Source organism: Notothenia coriiceps, unplaced genomic scaffold, assembly GCF_000735185.1.
Source record: "Notothenia coriiceps isolate Sejong01 unplaced genomic scaffold, NC01 NC01_scaffold00018060, whole genome shotgun sequence".
In the NCBI taxonomy this organism is placed as follows: Eukaryota; Metazoa; Chordata; class Actinopteri; order Perciformes; family Nototheniidae; genus Notothenia; species Notothenia coriiceps.
Window position 1 is genome coordinate 34,926 of NW_011350761.1, and position 25,185 is coordinate 60,110.

Sequence of the window (25,185 nt, forward strand, 5' to 3'; positions counted from 1 at the left end):
GCTGTTCGGGGTATTTTCACTGAAGTTTTTGAAAACCGTTTTTCAAGGCGAGCATTGTGTTGACATGGCAACGGCATTTGAAGAAGTCTCAAATCTGTCTCGTAGATGTTTTCATGGCTAGTACACATGTGAAGTTTGAGCCCTTTTTAAATATTTTCATAGGAGTTATAGCGACATCATGTTTTATGGCGAGGGATGCGTTTCCATGGAAACGGCATATGGTGAGATCTCAGATTTGGCGTAGAGCTGTTGACGCATGGACCGGTGATATACAAGAGAAGATTTGGGGACGATTGGACCGTGTCCATTAGACTTACAGCCACATCGTGTTTCATGGCGAGTGGTCTGTCGCCATGGCAACGGCATTTGATGACACCCCATACTACGCTTAGATGCGTTGATGGCTGCATCGTTACCAAACCTGTGAAGTTCTAGGCTGTTATGAGTATTTTCACTGAAGTTATGAGAACCGTGTTTCAAGGCGAGCATTGTGTTGCCATGGCAACGTCATTCGAAGAAATCTCAAAACTGTCCTGTAGATGTCTTCACGGCTGGACTGTTAGCACACTGCTATCTGAAGTCTGCTGCTCTGAGCATGTCAGTTGGAGTGATGTTGGCTGCTGCCGTGAGGAAATATCTGCCTGAAATTACAATGGGGTTTAATGGATGAATGTTGAACGTTTTTGTCACTTCATGCCCTCAAAAAGCATTTTGTTTAATTATTTTGCTTAATTATTTGTCATTTTTCAAGCTACGAGATGTTTTCCTACGTTTGTCATGATAAATTATGTCTCAGGAATGTAGGGTTTGGGAATTTTGGCAGTTTAAAAAAAAATATATGAATGCGAATTTCAAGCTGTCCACCACTCTAGCTGTGACATCACACACTCTAGTTAATGTTAAAATGTGAAGAAAACCTCTAAAACAAGGTCTGAACAATGTTTAATATCTCTAAAAGTAAGAATCAGATTTAAAAGTTGTTTTACACGAATTATGTCAGAAAGATGTGTAACATTTTAAAGTTGGAATGAGGTTTCTGAGTGAAAGTATGAATGAACAGTTAGCAGTTGAAGTCGCATGAAGATTTGTTGAAGTCTGACGATTTCCTCCATTGACTTCTATGTTAAAAATTTGATGTATTATGGGATGTATCTCTGGAATTATGAAAGTTATGAATGAGAAAAGTAAGAGCAATCGATTCCCGACCGAGCTGAACGTTTTGATGTTTGAACGGAGTTTCTGCGATGTTCAATGCGGGAGGAGAAGAGGGCCAAAATAACCCGGCGGAATAATAAAAAAAATGTTGTCCGTAGAAGAACAGTTATAAACCATTTAAGCTTGTTCAAAGACAAGTAGAAGAGAAAAGTCAGCTTTAACGAATCATTTGATAATAAATAAATGAGTTGACCATAATGATCTCCTTTGGCCAGGTGTTGATAGCTTCCCACCTCCCTTCTTACGAGCTACGTCACAACCAGGTGGAGTCAATCTTCCTCTCTGCCATCGATATGTATGGACACCAATTCTGCATCGAGAACCTCCAGGTATGTCATTAATGATTTGCTACGTGTAATGCTTTGAAAAATGAAAGTGTTATTAAATATGTTTCTTTTTCCTAGAAATTGATCCTTTCAGAAACATCCATCTTTGATGTTCTGCCCAACTTCTTCTACCACAGTAATCAGGTAGTCAGGATGGCTGCGTTGGAGGTAAGAGGGTCTTAATTCAACTTTGACTTTATTTGATCAACTATAAAAATACAGCACATGTCAGACTAATATATCCTCTGTCTTTATCTCTAATACCAGGTGTACGTTCGTAGAGCATACATCGCCTATGAGCTCAACAGCGTTCAGCATCGACAGCTGAGGGACAACACATGTATAGTGGAGTTCCAGTTCATGCTCCCCACCTCGCACCCCAACAGGTACCACGCTCACAAACTGCCCGCAAGCTCAAAGTGCATCACCTCTCCCCCTTTGCTCTCCTATCAAACGGCACTATGGACAGAGATCCAAATTAACAGCAGGGATTGAATTAGAATTTTAAATGAGTGGTAATTTGACAGCCCCAGCATGTAGAATAACATTTCCTTATTGTCATTTAAAAAAAATAAGTGTTACAAGATTAAATAGCTGAGTTGCGTTGTATTCGCGCATATTTATCGGTACTAATGATTATATTAATACAAATGCTTATTAAAATAAAAAGAGTAGCGTAATGAAACCTAATAATAATTATAAAAATAAATAATAAAAGATAAGTACTGTAATGACCATGCATAATAGTAACAATAATAAAAGGAACAAAAATGTATTATAAATGAACATTTAAAAAAACTAGTAGCATGATGACTGTGCACAAATATTAAATACTAATAAACAGGTTTCTTACGCGTGCCAAAACAACATATATTTAAAAGCCATTCAAATAAATAATCAAAAAATGCTATTAAAACGCCATAAATCAATGTTTTAAAACTCCTAAAAATGTAAGACACATTTTTTTATTTAAATGTAGGGTAGTTAATTCACTCCAGAAACACTTTTTGTTATATTCCATGGAATGCTCTTAACGTCCCGATAGCAATGAATACATTAAATGCTTTGACAATAAATATATACAAATATTTCATCTGTGGAAGCCGTGGCGCTGTAAAAAGCACATCCAATTATCTGGGGCAGATAATTGGATGGCCTTCCTTTCTGTCAGCCTTCCATCTCGTGCACAAATGTATCTCGTGCCCTCATTGGTCATGTGCGCAGTTGTGTGTGTTGGAGGAGGGGCTCTGTGAGGAAGTCTGAAGGAAGGGGCAGATTTTTTCGGTTGTGTACTTTCAAATTCTAGCGCACTCGAGCTGGTTTCTCCATTCTCACCTACCCTACCTTTTAATGCATTATAAAATCTCAATATAATTGTAAAAAATGTTTTTTGTAATCACATCATGCTAATCTGGATGGCAGAAACACATAAATTGGTCTTGGATTTCATCTAACCTCTCTTAAGCTGTAGGAACCCTGGGTAAAAAGTATTGGTCATTGCTTAATGTTTATTAAGTATATATTCTATCAGCAGCACCTGTTATTGTTCCTACTCATTGCATTCTTCAGTATCACTCAGTTCCCCCCCTCCTATATATAGTAGGTATTTCGTTTTGCGTCTCTGTGTTTTTAAAATTCATCCAGATTTTTTTTTAGCATAGGTGGAAGTGTGATGTACTTACACAAAACACTTGCCTATAATTATTATTATAAAAATAAAATATCTAAGGTGCTGGTGATAAAAAGAGTCCATGGTGCCATATTTCCTTTTTCACTTTCCCAGCTATGTGTTCATCGTTGTTCTTCGTGTTAATGTTCCTCATGTGCAAAAGAGGGTATTATGCAAGACTGAAACACTTTTTCTTTGGTTCGTCAAACCATGTCAGTTCCCCTTTCTTGTGTGTTCTGGGGAAAAACACTCTGGGCGCTTTTATTCCATGTAGAAACCTGAGAATTTGAGAGAAACTCTGGATTTGCCTTTTTAAAATAGTGAAGTACAGACAAAAGACTGCAGCGTTTCTGTTGCACTTCTGCATCCCACCTGTGTCCTTGTGTTTGAATGTATGTGTATGTTCAGGTGTATTTCCTGTCATCCCTTCGCTTTTGTACTGCTTTTTTCTGTGTGTTGGGTTTGGCTTGTTAATGCAGTTAGAAATCATTTGTAACACCATGACATATACAATCACAAGCATGCAATCAAAATATGTGTGTGTGAATTAACTCATCTTTGGCTCATCACTGTGACCTAAAGATGGCATGAGAGTGTGAAATGATTTCTCTGTTCAGGATATACAATGCATGTCGTAAAAAAGGAGCAGTCCGGGAGTGAAATGTGTGTTTACGAGCTAGAAAGCCATTTTCAATTTACTTGATCCTCCATTCTTTATAATTGCATTCATTTAGATATCGATTGCGGCAAAATATAAATTCATCTCCTTAAAGGACACACACACACACACACACACACACACACACACACACACACACACACACACACACACACACACACACCTTGACTGTCTTCCTCTCCTGATGCCTGCCACTAACCACTTAGTAATCAATGTTGTTTGATTGCAGAGGGAACATCCCCACACTAAACAGGTATTGTAAACATTCTTTTCATTGCATAGACTAATTGTGACCTAGCAGCATGGTCAAAGCAGTAATTCCTGTTGTAAATATTCATCTGGTGATAAGGTCAACAAATTGTTTGGCTATGACACTAGTGTGTAATATTTCCCAAAATAAAGCAGATTTCTCAACTGGAATTTATATGAAAATATTTCCTAACTTTACAACAGTGTGTGTGTGTGTGTGTGTGTGTGTGTGTGTGTGTGTGTGTGTGTGTGTGTGTGTGTGTGTGTGTGTGTGTGTGTGTGTGTGTGTGTGTGTGTGTGTGTGTGTGTGTGTGTGTGTGTGTGTGTGTGTGTGTGTGTGCGTGTGTGCGTGTGTACTTTTACATTTGGAATGTAAGGTGCTTTTGAGATACTGTAATTCAATTGACATGTTAGCCGAAAGTGCAGTTTCTGNTATTTCCTAACTTTACATCAGTGTGTGTGTGTGTGTGTGTGTGTGCGTGTGTGCGTGTGTGCGTGTGTACTTTTACATTTGGAATGTAAGGTGCTTTTGAGATACTGTAATTCAATTGACATGTTAGCCGAAAGTGCAGTTTCTGAATCTGAAACCTGTGACTGTCCTGCCAGGAAAATGTCTGCTCCGATCCTGGACATTTCCAAAGTGGCAGACTCTAGATTACAGGACAGTAAACCGCAGGATCTTAAAGCACACGATAGTATATCTGAGGAAGAAAACGCAGAGAAGAGAAATGCTGCGGATTCGGAATCTGTGGACAGGTTTGACACACAACAACCCTCTTTAGTGCTTTCAACGGGTGTAACTACTGGGACAGCTTCTTACAATCAAAAGGACTAACACCCAACAACACGTTGGACCATGGATATTTAATTCCTGTTGGTTTAATGTTTCCTTGTTCCTTTGAAAGGAATGTTTTCCTGGTTTTAATTTGACTAACACATGGTCTGTCAAAAATCCTGTATAGCTTTCAATGTGTTCACATTTCATTTTGACTTGCTTTTTCTAATCTGAACCTCATTCAGTTGTTACTTTAAATAATCCCCTAACGCATAATGGTTTTGTGCTTTAATACTTATTATAAATTACAGCATATGGAATTGCCCAAAAAATAAGGGAACAAAAACTGTTGCGAGGTTCTTAAAGGTGGATAGGGACATTTTCACCGTGTCATTCTAGCGCTATGGCAGATTCACATTGTGTTTTCTCTCTGTCAATACCCTAGGATGTCTTTCTCATCCAACCTGAACCACTACGGCATGGTGCACATCGGCAGCGTCAGCGACGTTCTGCTCGACACTTCGTTCACACCGCCCTGTCAGCGCATGGGAGCCATGGTCGCTTTCCGCTCCTTCCAGGAGTTCACCAGGTCAGTACATTTCAATCAATCAATTCAACTTTATTTACGATAAGATAAGATGGACCTTTTATTTATCCCCATTGGGAAATTCATGTGTCATGGCAGCAACAGAACAAGTAGAAACACAGATATTAAACATGGAATATACACCGGAATAAGTACAGCACCTTCCATTCGCTTCACACATCAAAAACCAAATGAAAACAACAGTAGCCCCCTCTTTTTCCATAGGCAGAGCGTTACATACCTTTGTGATTAATAAAACTCTATGTCCCGACACAAGTCAATAAATAAAGGACTCAATAAGACTAAATACAATTGAATAACAAGTGAAAATGTGTTATGGTACCCCTAAAAGTATGAAAAATGTCAGGCTGTTCCAAAATGGTGGACTGCAAAAAAAAAAGAATAAAATAAATACATTTAGGTACAATTTAAAAGCCAGTACTAGAAGACCCAATGGTTCATAGAACGAAAATATCTAAAAATATTTTGTAGCCAGACTTTAGCAAAGGCTTTACATTTATGGTCTTTCTTTGTAAAATATACTCCCCTTTTTGACGTATTTCATCAACTGGTTGACGTTTATATAACAATTGGGATTAATTGTGTCTTTTTACTCCTCTACAGGAACATAAACGACGTGTTGAGCTGCTTCTCCGACTCTCCTCCGACAAGTCCAACCTTCCCAGAGGGAGGAAACCCTGTCCTGTACGGTGAAGAGGACAACAAGGTGAGGATGTTCCCAAGCCTGTCATTTACCAGTCGTGCACCTGATTAGAATGACAAAGCAATTCCACATTCAATCCTAGAGTATCCTGGACGAGCCGATCCACATCCTGAATGTGGCTATAAAGACGGACAGCGACATCGACGATGACGGCCTTGCAGCTGTATTCCGAGAGTTTACTCATTCGAAGGTGGGGACAACGAGGCTTTTGTTTCGATGATTCGTTTTTTTCCGACGGCTCAGGACGATCTTATCGTGACTTTTTTTTGTCTCGTTCCTAGAAATCTAAGCTGTTTGAACATGGCATCCGCCGCCTGACTTTCCTCGTGGCCCAGAAGGTGAGCCTAATCAATATTAACTAAATCAACTTCCTGTTTCTACACCCGGCTACCCTGCATGTCACCAATTCAACAGTTCTAAAAAGCATGTCTCCAAATAATTACAAATGAATTTTTCTGCATCTTTCGTTTTGCAATTTCTAATACTTTGATTACATGGAATGACACCGTGTGGTAATAATTTGCATTTTACAATTTAGATTAACTCTCCTGTTTGTCTCCGTATCTCTTTCTGCATGCCTTGCTTTTGCCGGGTTTATGATGACAGGATTTCAGGAAGCAAGTCAACTGTGAGGTGGACCAAAGGTTTCATGTAAGTAAGGAAGATAAATGGGAATGAGGACGAGTTGCTTTTTGTTTTTCACCAAAAGTATTGATCTCATCCCATAAAGATTGGTTAAAAGAAGGCGCACATTTAATATTCAGGCAATCGGTTGCAGCATTTCTGTTAAATACTACAAATATAAAATTCCTACACCGATTTCATCTACCAGTGAATGTTTTCCATTACAAGCCACTGGGTTCTGCGCCTCCCTGATTTTCTGAGGGGGAAGCTTCTTTTCACTATGTTGCACCAACGTAAATGAAGGAAAACCTGTCCCACTATTGTGCGGAATCAATACATGTTTGGGTTAGCCACTTTTTTTTGTCATTTAAACTCCAAATCCATGACCTCATTTGCCCCCATAACATAACATTGATTGTAAGCTATGTGACAACACATTGTTAGCACAGATAGCAAGGTTGGAATTGAACCCCCAATCACGGCAGTTTTTGAGACATGCTCCATCTTTTGTGCTGTAGTACATAAGGGCTATGTTTGGCCCATTATCAGCATCACACCCTCTAGCATTTGGAAGATAATGAGAGGGATTGAGAGCAGGATTAGATTTGAGAGAAATCCCCCCATCCTTTTGCTTCCGCTGTCATTTTTGACAATAGTCTTTGATTTTTCTTTTGATGGCACCACAGTCTTTGATGAGAGCTAATCATGCTAACTCATGTAACCGTCATTATGTGGCCCTTGTAACACAAAGGGCTTTTTCAGCATTCCGCATCCTAAAATGCTTTTTTTCTTCCACCTCCTATATAAGACATCTAATCACAGCGCCGATAGTTTCCAGTGCGTGTGCTATCCGTGCAGCTTGATATTTTGAAGGCTGTATTGGCCAATGAGAGCATCCCCAATCGGTCTGGCATTGTTTTGGCAAGTGGGACACTTCATCTGATAACGTCAAACGGGGCTACCCAGCATTATTCAGGAGATCAAATGTCTCTAGGAAAAATAAATGTTTTATTCATTAGCATAGGCAGTGGTGCTATAAATACATGTATAACACCATTATTATGTGAGCTTGCTGTCTGAGTGAATACACAGTGATTTCCTGATAGGTAAATGACAGTAGTAAAGATGCAATGCATGTTAAACAAGGTCCTGGTCATCGTTGCATAATGCTCTATACTTATAGGTGTAGCAATTTTTGTAAAACATGTATAATTATCATTTTTATTTGGCACAGACAGAAAATGACATGTCACAACAGTGTAATGACATGACATTACAACTACACAAAACAATGTAAGAAAACTGAGACAAAACTAAAAACATTTTAACAGGAAAAGAAAAATAAGCAAGAAAAGTAAACAAAAACACATTTTAAAGCATTCCCTAAGCAATTCAAATAACTATGTAAACCGTCCCGATACACCGTAACATAAATACACATGACATGCAGAGCGTATTCAGTGTTCCCCTTTGAGCGAATCTCTTTCCATTTCATGCTGTGTTTTGCTCTTTTGCAATGGCTTGTAGCAATTATGTTATCTAACAGAAATTGGCTCCTGAATAAACTTTTTCCAAAACTTAGATTAAATTGAAATCCCAGTTTAATTTATTACCCCCTGCTGTGATTAGCTTTCTAGTTGGTACCTTTCTAACTGATTTGAAATTGCTAACACCGCTGTGCTTGTAGCCGTTGTTTTTTTAATAATAAAACATTTTGATTTATTTGTGTTCTCTCTATCTCTGCCCTGCTATCTTCCTTACAGAGAGAATTCCCCAAGTTTTTCACATTCCGTGCCAGAGACAAGGTGGGTTTCTACACACACACACACCTAACCATCAATTCTATTGAGTTTTATTTCCGAGTGGACCAAATTTGTGTTCGCTCGGATAGAAATGACTGTGGAAAGGATTAAGGGATATATACTTGCATCACATTGTTAGGATATTGAAGTTAAAACCCACACATTACAAAATAAAACATATTTGTTGACTTTCCTTAGGCTGGAATACCATTCAAAACAATGTGGTGGTTGTAGGAAACAACTTTTCACCCCCCGGGGCAGCTGCTGAATTTCACTCTATCACACTCAGTGATGGCTCTTCCTCTCCGTTACCCCTGATAGTTTCACTACAATGACACCGCCAAAACTCATTAAAGTAATGAACTCTTTAATTATGTCTCCCATTTAAGAGAAATGACACCCATTAGCAGCTTTCTGAGATTGAGATTGCCCATAATTTCATTTACTTAATACAGTGTGTTGCTCACAGGCATCTTTTTACTCTTACATCAACGCATGCTCCTGAAATTGCCAATTTGAACTGATGCTGTTAATGGAGATGAGGGCAGGAGAGCCTAACTTGTAAAAGAAAAAAGTTCTTACGGAAAGTTTTCAATTAAAAACGTTTCCGACTACTTGTTTTCCAATAGTTTGAGGAGGACAGGATCTATCGTCATTTGGAGCCGGCGCTAGCTTTCCAGTTGGAGCTCAACCGCATGCGCAATTTTGCCCTCACTGCCATCCCGTGTGCCAACCACAAGATGCACCTGTACCTGGGTGCCGCCCGGGTGGAGGCGGGCGCAGAGGTGACGGACTACCGTTTCTTTGTGCGAGCCATCATCCGCCACTCCGATCTGGTCACCAAGGTGAGACAACGGAGGAACAACCTTTGTTTCTCTGACACTATTTTCTTTTTCAACACTGCCCCCAGTAACATTGTCTTTTGTTTCCGTTCCTTCACTAGGAGGCCTCTTTTGAATACCTTCACAATGAGGCCGAGCGTCTGCTGCTGGAAGCCATGGATGAGCTGGAGGTGGCGTTCAACAACACGACTGTGCGAACTGACTGCAACCATATCTTCCTCAACTTTGTCCCCACGGTCATCATGGACCCATCAAAGGTTACACACACACACACACACACACACACACACACACACACACACACACACACACACACACACACACAATGTCAAATATGTGCTACATTACTTTAAGAGACTTACTTACACATCCATAATAACTCAATTATACAATCATGTTTTAATGATTAAAGGTAACGATTATTTTACCTTTACACAAACACATTATTTATTTCATTTGTTTCACATTTCCATCATTACATTAGTCTATAATCAGTACGTTTACACATTCATGGAATTTGCTTTGGTATATGTGGTGCATACAAAGACACAGAAAAAGAATACGTAGCAAAATAAAATAATGATGTGTTACCAAAAGTGATTTGCTGTAAATAATAGTTTATATTACATAGAATAAAGCAATGTTCATTATTTTTCCAATTTGTTTAGTTGTCTCCTTAAAAACAACAAAGATAATTGATAACAGTAGTAGTACCTTTAAAATCGTAACAATACCCATCCCTAGCACTGTAACTGTTTTAAACAATACTGTTGTGTGCTCATGTATTTGATGTAATTGGGCATGGAAAATCCTTTCTCAAAAGTCTTGTGTTGTGAGTGTGTGTGTGTGTTAATTAGAGGCCTTCTCCAACCTCAGATCGAGGAGTCTGTGCGCTCCATGGTGATGCGTTACGGCAGCCGCCTGTGGAAGCTGCGCGTCCTGCAGGCCGAGCTGAAGATCAACATCCGCTTGACTCCAACAGGAAAGCAAATCCCAATCCGCCTCTTCCTCACCAATGAGTCAGGCTACTACCTTGACATCAGCTTGTACAAGGAGGTCACTGATTCTCGAACGGGACAGGTGGGGCCCAAAGACCGACAGGTGGGGCACTCGCACATCTTCCATCTCATCCGCTTATTGTCCAGGCCAAGGGCTTCAGCTCCATCCTGGAAGTTCAACATTAACTCTTAAAAATTCAAAGATATAGTTTGTCTTAGTATAAAAGTAGAATATAAAAAAATCTGGTTTTAAGATTTATTGAATCGTTTATTTAGTGAGAAAGATCCAGTATGGTGTTGTGCCCTTAGCCTGGTGGACAATCCTATTAGTAATAACCCCTAACCTCGCAGCTGATCAGGTGAGTTACACTTCATCCAGCCATTCATCCATCCATCTGTCAATCAACAAATCCAGTAAAGGGAACATGTGAGTTCTTGAGTTTGGTTCTAAAAACTGTTGTGAAAAAAAGAGAACGCTCCTGCTTTTCCTCCTGTGATTCATAAATAGGTTGAACTTGAGTTTAGAATAGTTTCAAGATAATGTGGTTGTTGCCGGGCCCTGCTGGGCTTTTTTAAGGCTTTTGTGGGCCTTATTCAACATGTGACATCTGTGATTGGAAGTGCTACCATCAAACATACCAGCACTTATAACATTATGTCATTTTTATCACAGGAAAGGTCACAGGTGATTGGTCGTGTCTGTCTGACGGCAATGATAAATGTTATAGCCTGATGTAATCTCTATGCTGTTACCACTTCCTGTTGTCCTTTAACATCTTTCATTCTGTTTTTGTATAGTATATAAATAGCAAATTGTAGGGTTGGACCTAAATATTACACTATTTGAATATTCCTTTGTTGATAATGTATTTTAGTTGTTTTTCCAAACCCCAAAATGTGTGTAAAAACACACCAAACCTTTTTAGGAAATGTTTCTTTCATTCATACCAAGAACAATTCTATAGAATAATCTAATCCTTAAAAATGAATGTTTTTAATTAAATCAAAAGACTCGTGTTGCAACGGAGAAATGTCTGGCTGAGTCATCACCCCCCCGGCCAAAGCTTCGACCTTTCGCTGTCGATTGCAACCGAAGCTCCGGAGCCAAAAAAATGGTATTGGGGACCTAGCCCTAAATTGTTACATCATGCACTTTGTATTGGTTAATTGCTGTAGCAGTGGGTATGACAGATGCTCATTATCATTTTCAAATTCATGATATCTTGGCAGAGGTGTCAGAAAAAGGTCAGTATCTCTATAAAGTGACTCTCTGTCTCTCTTTGTTCAGATCATGTTCCAAGCCTATGGAGACAAGCAGGGTCCGCTGCATGGCATGCTCATCAACACCCCCTATGTGACCAAGGACCTGCTGCAGTCTAAACGCTTCCAGGCGCAGTCTCTGGGCACAACCTATGTCTACGACTTTCCAGAAATGTTCCGACAGGTACACTGACAGCATCTAATAATGATAATCTCAGCCATTGGGCTTGCGTTCCGCTCATAATACAGACTGGCCAAAAAGTGCATATGAAATAACTTTACTCTGTTTTCTCCCCAGGCTCTGAAAAAGCTGTGGCACTCTTACCAAACGTTTGCCCACTTACCCAAATGCCCTCTTCCTTCTGAGCTGCTCACCTTCACAGAGCTGGTTCTAGATGACCAAGGTCTGCTGGTGCAGATGAACCGGCTGCCGGGGGGCAACGAGGTCAGTTCTTTGTTAGTTTGATACATGAATACAGACATTTACTTTATAAAAAGAACACCTGGTTTGCTTTGACATGACATATTTTTTTGTCTATCCACTCCTTTTTTTTTTTTTAAATATGCAATTTCCTTTTCACTCTGTAGGTGTCTCTGTGTTTCTTTGGCTGTGTTCTTGAGTACTTTTGAAGAACTTTATGTGTAGATATTCTATGTATGCCAAGGATAAAATGCTGAGATCTGATACGTATCAATTAATTGAATACAAATACATTATATACAGTATGGTGCATATGTAAGGATATCTCATATCCCCTATTATATATTTATGGCACACTATATATAGTTAGAAATGGTTGTGTTTTATTTATGGTATTTTATGTATAGATATCAGGCAACAATTGGGATATAATTATGGTAAATTTCTATATGTATAGATTTGTAGTATTTACTTTGATAAATGTGTAGTACATAATGCATAATCTGATATTTACTGAGACATTTATGGTCCATGGTGTACAGATATGTAGGAGCTGCTGTGATGTATTTATGGCATATGATGTATAGATTTATATGTTCTTATTGTTTAAACATGCCTCTGTCCTGTCTGTACAGATTGGTATGGTGGCATGGCGGATGACCCTGCGGACGCCAGAATATCCAGCGGGACGCGAGATCATCGTCATAAGCAACGACATCACTAACAAGATAGGTTCGTTCGGGCCCCAGGAGGACGTGTTGTTCCTGAGGGCCTCAGAGATGGCACGAGAGAGCGGCATCCCTCGGCTCTACATCGCAGCCAACAGTGGCGCCCGCATCGGGCTGGCAGAGGAGATCAGACACATGTTCCACGTGGCCTGGCAGGACCCAGCTGACCCTTATAAGGTCAGCCTGCAAAGAGTCACAAAGAGTTTTATTTGTGTGCTTCTCTTACATGATTCTAAAAATACACCAACAAAAAATATGAATTCTCTTAATTTTTACTAGTGAAGTTAATTTTCCCATCATGGATTTCATTACTTCAGTCCGCTGCCTGCCGTTATCTTTTTTAATGTTCTTTACGTTTGATTGTATTTCTTTATTATGGTATTTTAGAATTATTTATATTTTAAATATACTGTAGTATAAATGTATTTTATTGTCATTCTATCGGATTATATAATCCTTCGTTTTTTTCTTTCAAAAAATTGAATTTAAACATTAGACCTATTTCTCCTGCAGGGTTTCAAGTACCTCCACCTATTTTATTTATTTGTATAGACTGTATGTATTAATGTGTTAATTAAAGTATCTGATTATCTAATACTTTTGACCACCTTTTCTTTCTTTCTTTTCATCAAAAAATATACTTTTTGTTTTCTCTTCTTTTGATTAAAACATAATAAATGATCTCTTTCCTCTGCAGGGTTTCAAGTACCTCTACCTAACACCTCAGGATTACAAGAAAGTATCAGCCCTGAACTCTGTGCATTGCGAGCATGTGGAGGATGAGGGAGAATCCAGGTACGTCTTATTGTATTACACATTTACACATTGAGGAAATTAATTTGTGGGATTGTATTATCAGTCAAGAATGCATGACTCCATGCTTTCAAAGCCAATGAGATTACAACAGAGGTGACGATGAAGGGGAAAGCTATGGGAGCGTCACGTCTGGCTTTGGCTGAATATATGTGTTCCCATGCAGGTACAAGATCACTGACATCATTGGAAAAGATGAAGGGCTCGGTGTGGAGAATCTGAAAGGGTCTGGAATGATTGCCGGAGAATCCTCCCTGGCTTACGATGAGATCATCACCATGAACCTGGTAAGAGTGGAGTGGAGGCACTTGTGTACAACAAACCCATGCATACACATCGCCTCCTCCTTAGCAGTGAGCTCTCCCCTTGTGTGATCTTTGGAGGAACAAAGACTACCTGTGTACAAAGACTGATTAGCTTGCAAGCCTTAACGTGATTGTGTTGACCTGCAGGTCACATGCAGAGCCATCGGGATCGGGGCCTATCTGGTGAGGCTCGGACAGAGAACCATTCAAGTGGACAACTCTCACATTATCCTGACTGGAGCTGGAGCCCTCAACAAGGTATCATCATCCACCATATACAAGCACATTTTAGCACAACACAAAAATGGTTGATAAAAATGTAATCACATGACTGAAAAGGCACTAAATGTGTTATCTCTAAATACACTCAATCTGCATTTTAATGAGGACGCCATTAGAAATAGTCTTTCACTGGCTATTACATTTTTCACCTAATATCTAATGTCAATTATCCTGGTCTTAATAATTATTCACAGTATTTTACTGATAATCATCAAAATGTGGTTACCTTTTTTTAAATGGCACTAGACAGCATTGAAAGAGTGCATTTATAATGGGGAAATCGCACATTAAAATGATTTCATTTTTCACCTACGTAAGAAAAAATTGCACCAAAACAAACTTTACCCTATATTTATTTAGGAAAGGTGTTTTTTTATTGCACAGATAGTGCTCATTCTTTGCGGGTGCACATCCTTTGAAAGTGAAAAATAAGCAATCATAAATCCTAATATCCCCCTGCAGATAACGTTCTTTTCTTTCATACATGATAAATCTTGTATTAAAAAAATCACCCAAATTGTGGGGATTTTTCATTGCAACCTGCTATAAAAAAACTAAATCTCCACATCCCTTCTGTGCTGTATCATTGTTATTTTTCAGTGATAAATTAACATAAACTGCAGATTTTGAAATATTAAATGACACAGGGTAGATGAATGCCTATATTTCAAAGAAAGGAAATTAGAATAGTGTGTGCTATGATTTTGGTGCTGTTCCAACCGGGCGATCAGGCCTCCTCCTGCCTCGCTCTGTTCTACCAGGTTCCCCTCTCCGATCCCAGCCACGGGCCTGCCTGCCACTCACGGCGGAATAATTGAAAGTGAACCATGAAGTTGTATTTGCATAGAAATAGAGTGACATGCCGGAGGCTGCAGTGCAGGACAACCATATCATTTGTTTTTAATCAAAAAGAAAAAGTTTTGCTGAGGCAGATTGTTTTCTTGCAAGCAGTTGATTGCTGTGTGTGTATGCATGCATGTGTGTGTTACGCTTCACTACTTCCTTTTGTCTTGCTTTCCATTCTCTGTCCTTGTCAGTGCATTAAGATAACTCCATTTCAAATTAGATGACAGATCGCAACATGACAAATCATGCAAATGGTCCCATGATGGCACACCTATTTTCTGGGAGCTCAATTGTTTTTTAGATGCCCCAGTGTTTACCTCTATTTGTGGGAGTAGACTCATGTTCATTTTGACTGACGAGTGTCAACATGGTCTAGGTGATGTATTCCAATATATCCTTTGTGTACAATCAACGGTGTTTACTTTAAAACGGCACTAATTCCACCAGCTATACAGGCATAAATAGGGCAGTTTTTGTCTGCCTGTTTATCATGTGGCTTCCTGGCTATTAACTGAAACGTAATGGAGAGCAGGAGGCTGCAACCCAGAGATCATCATTCCATTAGCTGCTGGAAATCTCTCATATTTTCATGGGGAGTGGATAGTAACTACTAGCATAAATACCCCAGTGAGCTGTTACATCCAGTTCTCCCCTTCATTTTCTTCCTCCCTCTGTTCCTCCTCCTCTCCTCTCTGCTGCAGAATCTTAATGAAGCCCGGGCGATGGCCGGAGGCTCCGGGGTTTTGTGTATGTCAAGGTGACTGCAATGTTTCTCGGGGCCGTGGGCTCTCCTGACAGCTTTAGGAGGGCGCCCTAGATTTGTAGCCGGATACATAACCATTAATGGTAATAAAGAAAGTAAATGATGGCTGAAAAGGTGAGAGCGGAGGGTAGGGATTGAGCTCCTCTCTGATTTTTATGGAACCATGTCAGGGCCCTGCCACCTGTTCGAGGCTGCTTATGAAAATAGGGTGGGCTGTGGGAGGATTTTATGGCTTCCGGTTGGCACAGGGGCATTTCTGAAGGTAAAATGGGTTTGGTGGCTTCCAGCTCACTCTTATACAACAGCCTCCTTCACAACTGCTGGATGGAGGTATAGAGATGTTCAGAATATACGGTGAAACAAGCTCCCATTAATATCAGGACAGCAAAAAACCTACACAAATTCCCTTGCATACTAAAAACCCACCTTGGCCAACAAAAACAGATCAAATATTTATTAGAAGCATGTTTGGCTTATTTCAACTTAAATAGTGTGTCTTATTCAAGACGAATACACTTGCAGAATTATTGATATTTGAACTTTGTATCTTCCTCATTGATTGCACATATTATAAGTTGCTTTGGATAAATCATCAGCTAATTGAAACATAATGTAAATGATAAAAAGGGGTTTAATATTGTTGAATTAATTCAATTTTCTTTTTACGACAAAGTGCATGTGAAAATCTGATAATCCCCCAGGAAGAGTGTCGTGTGCACCCTCCCACCTCTGATCGCTGTGGTTGAGAGATTTATATTTGCTGATCACTTGTATAGACTCTGTATGCAGGCCCCCTGCTGTTACCTGGCATGCCTTTGTGCGATCTCATTGATCCAAATCCCCCCCCCCCCCCCTCCCCCAGCCTGGAGACAACACCTCCATGAACAGCATTTTCTTTCTGCATTCAAGGCAAAAATATATAATACAGTATGAGAATATATTTGTGAGACGCTGTTTCTCAAAAGTGTTGATGGAACTATCCTCCTGTCTCTCTGACGTCCTGGTCCTGAATAAGAAATGGAGGGAAAACAGCCATCTCTGGGCAGCTGTGGCTCAACCTTTAATTGGAACAGAGACTGATAGGGAATTATTCATAGGGCCCTTAATTGTACTTCTCATTCCTCTGTCCTAGGCAGGCAAACAGCCTTGGGAGAGCTGTTTCTACGGGTAGGATAAGGCAGGCTCTTTCTTTGTGCGCGTCTTAGATATGACCATAAAACAATCTTTACTTTTAAGTCAGTTTGACCCTGCGAGGGACAGGATTTGCAGCGTCTTTTAATGTAGATTATGCTCTTAGGAGTGGTTAAGTGTCCGGGACGGGGTAATATGACTTCAGAGTAGGTTTGGGCGGAGGCTGTGTCTCTACGACGTCTCAGCAAATGTCTTTGTCAATTCTCCGGCCGTAACTTCCAATAAATCTTCAGTGTCTGACATCAGTTCAAAGCTCTCCAGTGTATTTCTTGAGTTCCTGTTCTTTGCTCCAAAATTGTCATCACAGAGACCAGGTGAAATTCTCTCTGTATAAATATACCTGTACAAATGGAATGTCAATTGTATAAATCCCTAACGTATTAATTCCATGATGACGTTTTGAGTGTTGATATAGCAGCTTCAATGTTAGAATTTCCAAAATGTATTCACGAAACGAGCATACTAAAAGTTGTCTCCTTGTTGTACTGCGGACAAACCTGTCATGAATTCAAACTTGTAGTGTTTTTGGCATCCTTTTAAATTACAGCAAAATGTTTCTTTAGTAATATCAAAGTATCATTTTTCACTATTTTGCGACATTTGACCAAACAAAAAAACAAACGGCATCTTGGATCACAACAGAAAGCTATATTTTCCCTATTGTTAAATGCGCCCTTATCTTTTCCCCACTCCAGGTGCTGGGCAGAGAAGTGTACACATCAAACAATCAACTTGGTGGCATCCAAATCATGCACAACAACGGTGTTACCCACTGTGCCGTGTGTGATGACTTTGAGGGAGTGTACACGCTGCTGGAGTGGCTTTCCTACATGCCCATGGTAATGTTTGGATGCATCTTCTATCAGTGTGAGAATAAACGTGTCAAAATGTTAAGAGTTGGATGTTGTTTGCTGCTCTAAAATTAAGCTATTTCCTTTTTTCAGACTAATTCGAGTCCAGGGCCAATCCTTGATGCGAAGGATCCCATAGATCGGCTGGTGGAGTTTATCCCTACAAAGGCTCCGTATGACCCTCGCTGGATGCTGGCAGGACGTCCCAGCCAGAGTGAGTCTCTTTTAATGGAAACGTGTTCCTTTTCTGTTGCTAGTTTTGAACAAAAAAATACACATGTTCAGAAAATAAATTGGGCCATATTGAACTTTCACCAGCGTTTTTCAACATTTTGACTATTTATAGACTAAATATTCTGTCTTAATAAGATAAGATAAGATGAACCTTTATTAATCCCCGAGGGGAAATTCAGTTGTACAAAGCAGCAACAGGGTAAAGCGTGAAAAAACAGGACAGCAAAGATTCACACAGATTAATAAAATCAAAAATAAATAAAATCAAGAAAAAAAATTAAAATAATAATAAAAGACTATGAAATAGGAGATGAGTAAAAATAAGAGTAAAATAACTGTCAGCATATGTACATATTTTGTCATCAAGTAATAAAGTACGGTATAAGTTAAAGTGAAAAGTAAAAATGGACTTCTGTACACATAGTGACATATCTATCTACCTATTTGGTCTTCTACTAATAATATGTTAACATGGGTTGTGGAAACAGTGTATATTTATGTCCAGTGATTTCATTTTATTTATTTTTCATTCATTAACCCCTTTATTGTGCAGCCCTGATGGCTACATGCACAAAGGACTGTCCGAGGCGCTTGGTGCAATTTTGTGGAGGGATGAGTCTGTGCTGAACCGTACTCCTCATCTTCACTAGCTCTGCGTGGAGTGGATGGGAGGGGTTCTCTAGGTCGCTGTCGAGCTTCCTCCTCGTCTCTCGCCCTCTGCCACCTCCTCCAGATGTTCCAGTTGTACTCCACTACAGAGCTAGCCTTCCTCACGAGCTTGTTTCAGCCTGCCAGTGTCCCTAGTGTTTGTGGTTTCCACAAATAATAATAACACAAAATAATAACAGATGTATTCACATAAAAATAATCGCAAGTTACAGCTAGGCCGAACAACTTTATCCGAATCCTATTAAAATTGTTATATAGACTAGTGCACGTTCCCCAATTGAAGCAGAAGCTGTAAATATGTGTCAAAACACCATTCTGAATGACACATTGTGCCTACTGCTGAAGATACCCTGGCCTAAAATCATATTCAATGGACTTAAAGGGCCCTATTATGCTCATTGTTGAAGGTTCATATTTGGTATTGTGTGCTTCTTCCTGTGACATTTGGCATGCTTTAATGTTCCAAAAAGATCTTTATTTTTCTTAATGTAGGAGGATGTCCACCCCTTAGCTTATTCACCATGTGGTGGAGTGTTACGTAGTGTGTTATGTAGTGATGTCACTATGTTACGGAAGTAAACACAGAAGACCAACGGAGGCTCCTTTAGATCCTTTTGATTAAAGAGAAGAATAAACGATGCAAAAAATGATCGCACAAAAACATTTGTTATTATAATTTGTCCAAGTAAGTTCAGCCTGGTTGCAGCCGTTCTCCTCAGCGGCCCTCATCAAAACACTGCACTGAACGTTCTATCGCCTCATACATTATTATGGGTGTGTGGTCATTTATATACCAGTGGGGCCAAAAAAGTTATTTAGTCAGCCACCATTGTGCAAGTTCTCCCACCTAAAAAGATGAGAGGCCTGTAATTTTTAATCCTAAGGTATACCCTCAACTATGAGAAGACAAAATGAGAAAATAAAATCAGATTGTCTGATTTTTTAAAGAATTTATTTGCAAATTATGGTGGAAAATAGAGTAATTTTGGTCACCTACAAACAAACAAGATTTCTTGCTCTCACAGAACGCTGTAACTTCTTCTTTAAGAGCCTTCCTCTGTTCCTCCACTTGTTAACTGTATTAATGGAACCCTGTTTGAACTCGTTATCAGTGTAAAAGACACCTGTCCACAACCCTCAAACCAGTCACACTTCCAAACTCCCACTATGGCCCCAAGACCAAAGAGCTGTCCAAAGGACCACCAGAAATAAAATTGTAGGACTGCACAGTGCTGGGAAGACTGAATCTGCAATAGGTAAGCCAGCTTGTGTGAAGAAATCCATCCTGTGGAGCAATTTATTAGAAAAATGGGAGACATACAAGACGCACTGATAATCTCCTAGATCTCAGCAAAGATCTCATCCCGTGGGGTCAAAATGATCAACAAGAACGGTGAATAAAAATCCCAGAAACCACACGGGGGCGGACCTAGTCCAATGACCTGCAGAGAGGCTGGGACCGCAAAAGTAACAAAGGCTACCATCAAGTAAGCACACTACCGCCCGCCCAGGCACTCAAAATCCTGCAGTGGCCAGACCGTGTCCCCCTGCTTAAGGCCGTACATGTCGCAGGCGCGTCTGAAGTTTTGCTCGAGAGCCATTTAGATCACTGTTCTCAACGCGGCGGTACCGCCCCAGGGGGCGTTCAGAGAACATCGGGGGCGCTGGTGAAGCCATATTTTTGAAAGGGGGGCATTGGAGGTGTTTCTTGGGGGGGCGTTCAACGCATAATGTCCTTTTTGTCCATGAAAAACGCTGGCCACAGCGTCTTTTCCCTCGTACAAAAAAGCAGCTGTCAGCATCTTTTGTGGCTATAAGGAAACCACAACTCCTGCCTTGCGATTGGTCAGCTGTCAGCAGTGGTTATTACGGGGTACGTTCGTAAATGGCACGAAGGCGGTCAGTCCCGCTGGACAACCCGTCCTGTTCCGCCAGAGCACCCAGCTGTGAGCGCTCAGAGCGCAGCGCTCTGGACTGTGGAACGGGACCGCTCGGAGCCACCCTGAGCGCATTTACGAACGTACACTACAAAAAGCGCCGGAGCGGACGAAGTCCGTTGTAATTTTGGATCGCGCTGTTAATAATCTGTGTCACTTTGTTACATTTTGATATGTTTTGATATGACAAATTCCACCTAACAGATTCGACTTAAGTGGTCAGTTTATGAAAATAATACCCCGTTTCTATGTCTGCTTACGACATGGAAGAGCTGGCTAGCCGGCTGCTCCACCAGAGCTCTGTTTGTTCAAAATTACAACGACTTCCGGTCCGCTCCCGGCACGATGTCTTGTCATGGTCACCAGCTAGCCCTCTAGCGTTTGCCGCCATACTCGTGACACTACCCCCCCCCCCCCTAATATTAGCATCATAAAACAACAAAAAATCCATATCACATCAGCAAAATGGCCTGCGAAAAAGATAAAAATGCAGACAGTCCTCTTTTGAATATCTTAGCTATGGCTTCATACCCGTCCTCCTACCAATGGCACAACTCCCAATGTGTTTACTTTGCGAACATGTATTTTCCAATGAGGGAATGAACCCTCACGTTTTAAAGAGCACCTTACCAAGATCCACCCGGTAAGGCAGATAAGGAGCGTCCCGTTCTTCCAGGCCTCAAAAGAACATGGTAGGACAGCCATCAAGCAGGTCTCTTCGCTAGGAAGACCACCCAGACTGACCAGCGGGCTAAATAGCGTCATGAATAACATCTCCTTGCTGATAGCCAAAATGTGGGCAGCCGTTCACAATCGGAAGAAGTTGGTACTCACCTGCCCATCAAAATGAGTTCATATCTACTGTGTGGAGCGTTGGATCCCACCACAGGTGCTGGAATCCATCCCCACTCATTAATGACAACCGTAAGCACGCAGGATTGATGAAATGGGCGCTGAATACAGAGGAGCAGCTGTGTGCCATCCTGCGGGAAACTCATTCAAGCCTTCAGCTGGATGAGAAACCACTTCTGACACAATGTCTGTTGATGGCCTATGTCCGCTATAGCACCTCCAACATTCCAACAGTCCAGGAGATGGCTGAGGAAATTTTTATTTTCCAAATATCTGGGTCCAGACACCAAGGGCCAGACCATTTTTTAATGCACTGGATGCTTATCTAACAGGAGAAGTCAATCCCGATCAACAACATCCTCGCATGTGCCTACTGACGTGGCCCCTTTCCCCATGGTTGGCGGTACCGTGGCTTTCACCACTCTGCTGAAGGAGCAGTCCCGCCATGTCTCAAGTCACTGTGTCTTTGCACCGCCCACAACCCTTGTGGCCAAATCTAAAAGTCCACCTCTCCACGAGTTCTCAATGTTTGCGCAGTAAAGGCAATAAACAAAATAAAAGCCCACACGGCCACTGAATAACAGATGTTCCGACAGCTGTGTCAGGAAAATGAATGGACCTTTGAGCGTCCTTCCTTCTCCCACACTGATGTCCCGCTGGCTCTCAAAAGGAAACTGCCTTGGTCCGTTTTTGTGAGCCTGTTTGAAAAGATCCGTGGAGTTCCTGGAGGAGGTGGATGCAGCTCTCGGGGAACAGGTGTCATCCAGCCGCTGGACACATGTACTCGCAGACTTCTTTGGCAAAATGAATGAAGTCACGCTGAAGCTTCCAAGGAAAAGGAGTTACTCTGATCCAGGCCAGGCGTCATCCACAGTCCTCAACCTCCAGGCACTGGATCTATACCGGCCAGAGCATAGGCCAGGAGGCAGTGTTGCTCATGTTCCGCTGTTGACCAAGGTGATCTGCCTAGGCTAAACTAAAAAATAATGATAATAATAAATAATGACATGTAATAAATGTAGGCTACTCTAATGCAAACAACTATATTTGTGTTCCTGGTTAGTATATAATAACTTATGTTTTCTGAATGATTATGAGAATAAAGGAAACATCAATTAGTAAACTAATTAGCAATAAAAAACCAGTTTAAATCGGATGGGTAACATTCTGCACCGATAACAATTTTCCTGGTTATACTCATTGCAGGTGTCTGAGGCTCTTACCAGGATGAGCGCTCCTCATTTACACAGACAACCTGAAGTGTGGGTGAATGCCGACTTGAAGATCCGCTTCAGAGATCTTTTGGATCGATGTTCCCACCTGGGTGGTGCAGCCCTTTCAGGCGGACGTGGCGATGCGAGCCAGCAATACAGGAGCATCTCAATCGACATCAGAGTGACGATGAGGCCCAAGCTATTTTCCGCACCTCTGGCTGGGGCAACATGTGGTCAAATACTCTCAGCGTTACCCGGCTCTCTGGGAGAAAGCGAGGCTGCTTCTTCTGGCTTTCCCAACCAACATACCTCGTGGAAGCAGGGATTCAGCCAGGTCCTCCACATGCAGTCCAAGTACCGCAATCGCTTGAACTTGACGGCCTCCGGTGCACTGCGCTGAACTAAGTTCTCTGCAACCCGCAGTGAAGAAACTGGCGGAGAACCACAAGCGCAGGGCTCACACCTAACCCTTCCCCCCCGCAATTTGGCGAAATGCAACACTTTCCGACCCCTGTTTAGTCTGTAGGCCTAATGTACAGTTTTGTAGCCTGACTGTTTGTTCTGCACTGGACATGTGTGAAATTGCTGCTGTTCCGATAGCAGTCTGTTTGTATTCCTCTGCTCCTTGTCTGAGTTTGTTTAACACTCATAAATATCTTTTTATTCACATTCACATGGCTTTTCCTGCTCTCTGGTAAACTAATGATAATGATATTCCAACTGCCCAGGTTAAATCAAATCTATTATTTGGCCATTCGTGGACATCGCTTTTTAATGATATAACCAGAATATTAGTCACATTATATTCAAGGGAGAAAAATAAGTACTACTTTTTTTGATGGGGGCGGTAAGAGACCTGGGATAATGGACAGGGGCGCCTGGACCCAAAAAGGTTGAGACCCTGATTTAGATGATCCAGAGAGGATTGGAGAATGTCAATAGGTCAGATGAAACCAAAATAGATACTTTTTGGTAAAAACTCAACTAGACGTGTTTGGAGGAGAAAGAATGGCTGAGTTGCATCCAAGAACAACCATTAACCTACTGTGAAAACATGGGGGTGGAACATCCATGCTTTGGGGCTGTTTTTCTGCAAGGGACCAGGACGACTGATCCGTGGTAAAGGAAAAGAATGAATGGGGCCATGTATCTGAGATTTTTGAGTGACAACCCTCCTCCATCAGCAAGGGCATTGAAGATGAAACGTGGCTGGTCTTTCAAGCATGCAATGATCCCAAACACACCGCCCGGCGCACGAAAGGAGTTGGCTTCGTAAGAAGCTTTCAAGGTCCCTGGAGTGGCCTAGCCAGTCTCCAGATCTCCAACCCATAGAAATCTTTGGAGGGAGTTGAAAGTCCGTGTTTGCCGCCCAGCGATCCAGCCCCAAAACATCACTGCTCTAGTGGAGACTGCATGGAGGAATGGGCCAAATACCACAACAGTGTGTCAAAACCTTGGTGAAGACTTACAGAAAACGTTTGACTCTGTCATTGCCAAAAAGGGTATAATAACAAGAGTATTGAATTAAACTTTTGTTAATGACCAAATACTTATTTTCCAACATAATTTGCAATAAATTCTTTAAAAATCAGACAATGTGATTTTCCTGGATTTTTTTTTCTTCCTCATTGTTGAGGGTATACCTAGGATGTAAATTACAGGCCCTCATCTTTTTAGTGGGAGAACTTGCACAATTGGGGGGGGGGGCGGGTGACTGACTAATACTTTTTGCCCACTGGTACTGTCAACATTTGCTCATTTCCTCCACTAAATAATTTCTATTCAAAGGGGCTTTATCAGCAAGTCTTTAAAGAGCCACACTCCTATTTATCTTTGGTGTTATTTATAAAGTTAAAAAGCTTCATCATTTAATCCTTATACTCCCAGGGTTAAAGGTGAACAATAATTCATCCCTAGAAGAGCCTGTTAAGAAACTAATAGAGAAACACATGAGGTATACAGATCATGCGTCTAACGCTATAGATCAAGATAGCCGCCGAAATGGATTCGGCGTGTTTTACACTGCAGGTCAGGACTTAGCAGGTTCCATCATCAGTGTAATACGGCTTGGGCAGGAAAGGATTGGGTGGGGGCTGCGAGGGTAGCCAGTCAACGGCTCTGGTAGTCATGAGTGGCGGGCTTAATTGAATGGTAACCTCACTAGACTGGGCATGTTTCATCGGGGGTGCGCGGCGCAGAAACAGCTGAATAAGCCTCCTTGCTGCAGTCATCCATCATGGTTTGCTGCCAAGATTACCACATTCTGAGGGGGAGAAATACACAAGTCGGGACCGCGGAGGAATAAAGCTGCAGGTTTTTGAAAAAAAACA

The 25,185-nt window shown here is 41.1% G+C and overlaps 1 protein-coding gene across 10 annotated transcripts in view; it reads left to right on the forward strand.

The window, feature by feature from the left end:
• The window catches only part of acaca (acetyl-CoA carboxylase alpha), a 60,316-nt gene that overhangs the window by 21,521 nt on the left and 13,610 nt on the right, over positions 1-25,185 (forward strand). For 2 of the 10 annotated variants that reach the window (XM_010777367.1, XM_010777369.1), the window contains 23 exons: positions 1,431-1,544; positions 1,620-1,709; positions 1,809-1,927; positions 4,119-4,142; positions 4,745-4,894; positions 5,359-5,502; positions 6,124-6,226; positions 6,306-6,413; positions 6,505-6,561; positions 6,830-6,874; positions 8,611-8,652; positions 9,279-9,494; positions 9,593-9,748; positions 10,368-10,592; positions 11,500-11,604; positions 11,778-11,933; positions 12,048-12,194; positions 12,806-13,075; positions 13,596-13,693; positions 13,878-13,998; positions 14,164-14,274; positions 17,794-17,937; positions 18,043-18,163. In XM_010777367.1, the coding sequence (XP_010775669.1) occupies positions 1,431-1,544; positions 1,620-1,709; positions 1,809-1,927; positions 4,119-4,142; positions 4,745-4,894; positions 5,359-5,502; positions 6,124-6,226; positions 6,306-6,413; positions 6,505-6,561; positions 6,830-6,874; positions 8,611-8,652; positions 9,279-9,494; positions 9,593-9,748; positions 10,368-10,592; positions 11,500-11,604; positions 11,778-11,933; positions 12,048-12,194; positions 12,806-13,075; positions 13,596-13,693; positions 13,878-13,998; positions 14,164-14,274; positions 17,794-17,937; positions 18,043-18,163 (2,866 nt within the window). The remainder of the gene's footprint in view (positions 1-1,430; positions 1,545-1,619; positions 1,710-1,808; positions 1,928-4,118; positions 4,143-4,744; positions 4,895-5,358; positions 5,503-6,123; positions 6,227-6,305; positions 6,414-6,504; positions 6,562-6,829; positions 6,875-8,610; positions 8,653-9,278; positions 9,495-9,592; positions 9,749-10,367; positions 10,593-11,499; positions 11,605-11,777; positions 11,934-12,047; positions 12,195-12,805; positions 13,076-13,595; positions 13,694-13,877; positions 13,999-14,163; positions 14,275-17,793; positions 17,938-18,042; positions 18,164-25,185) is intronic. The other 8 variants (XM_010777371.1, XM_010777376.1, XM_010777370.1 and 5 more) reach the window with 7 other exon arrangements.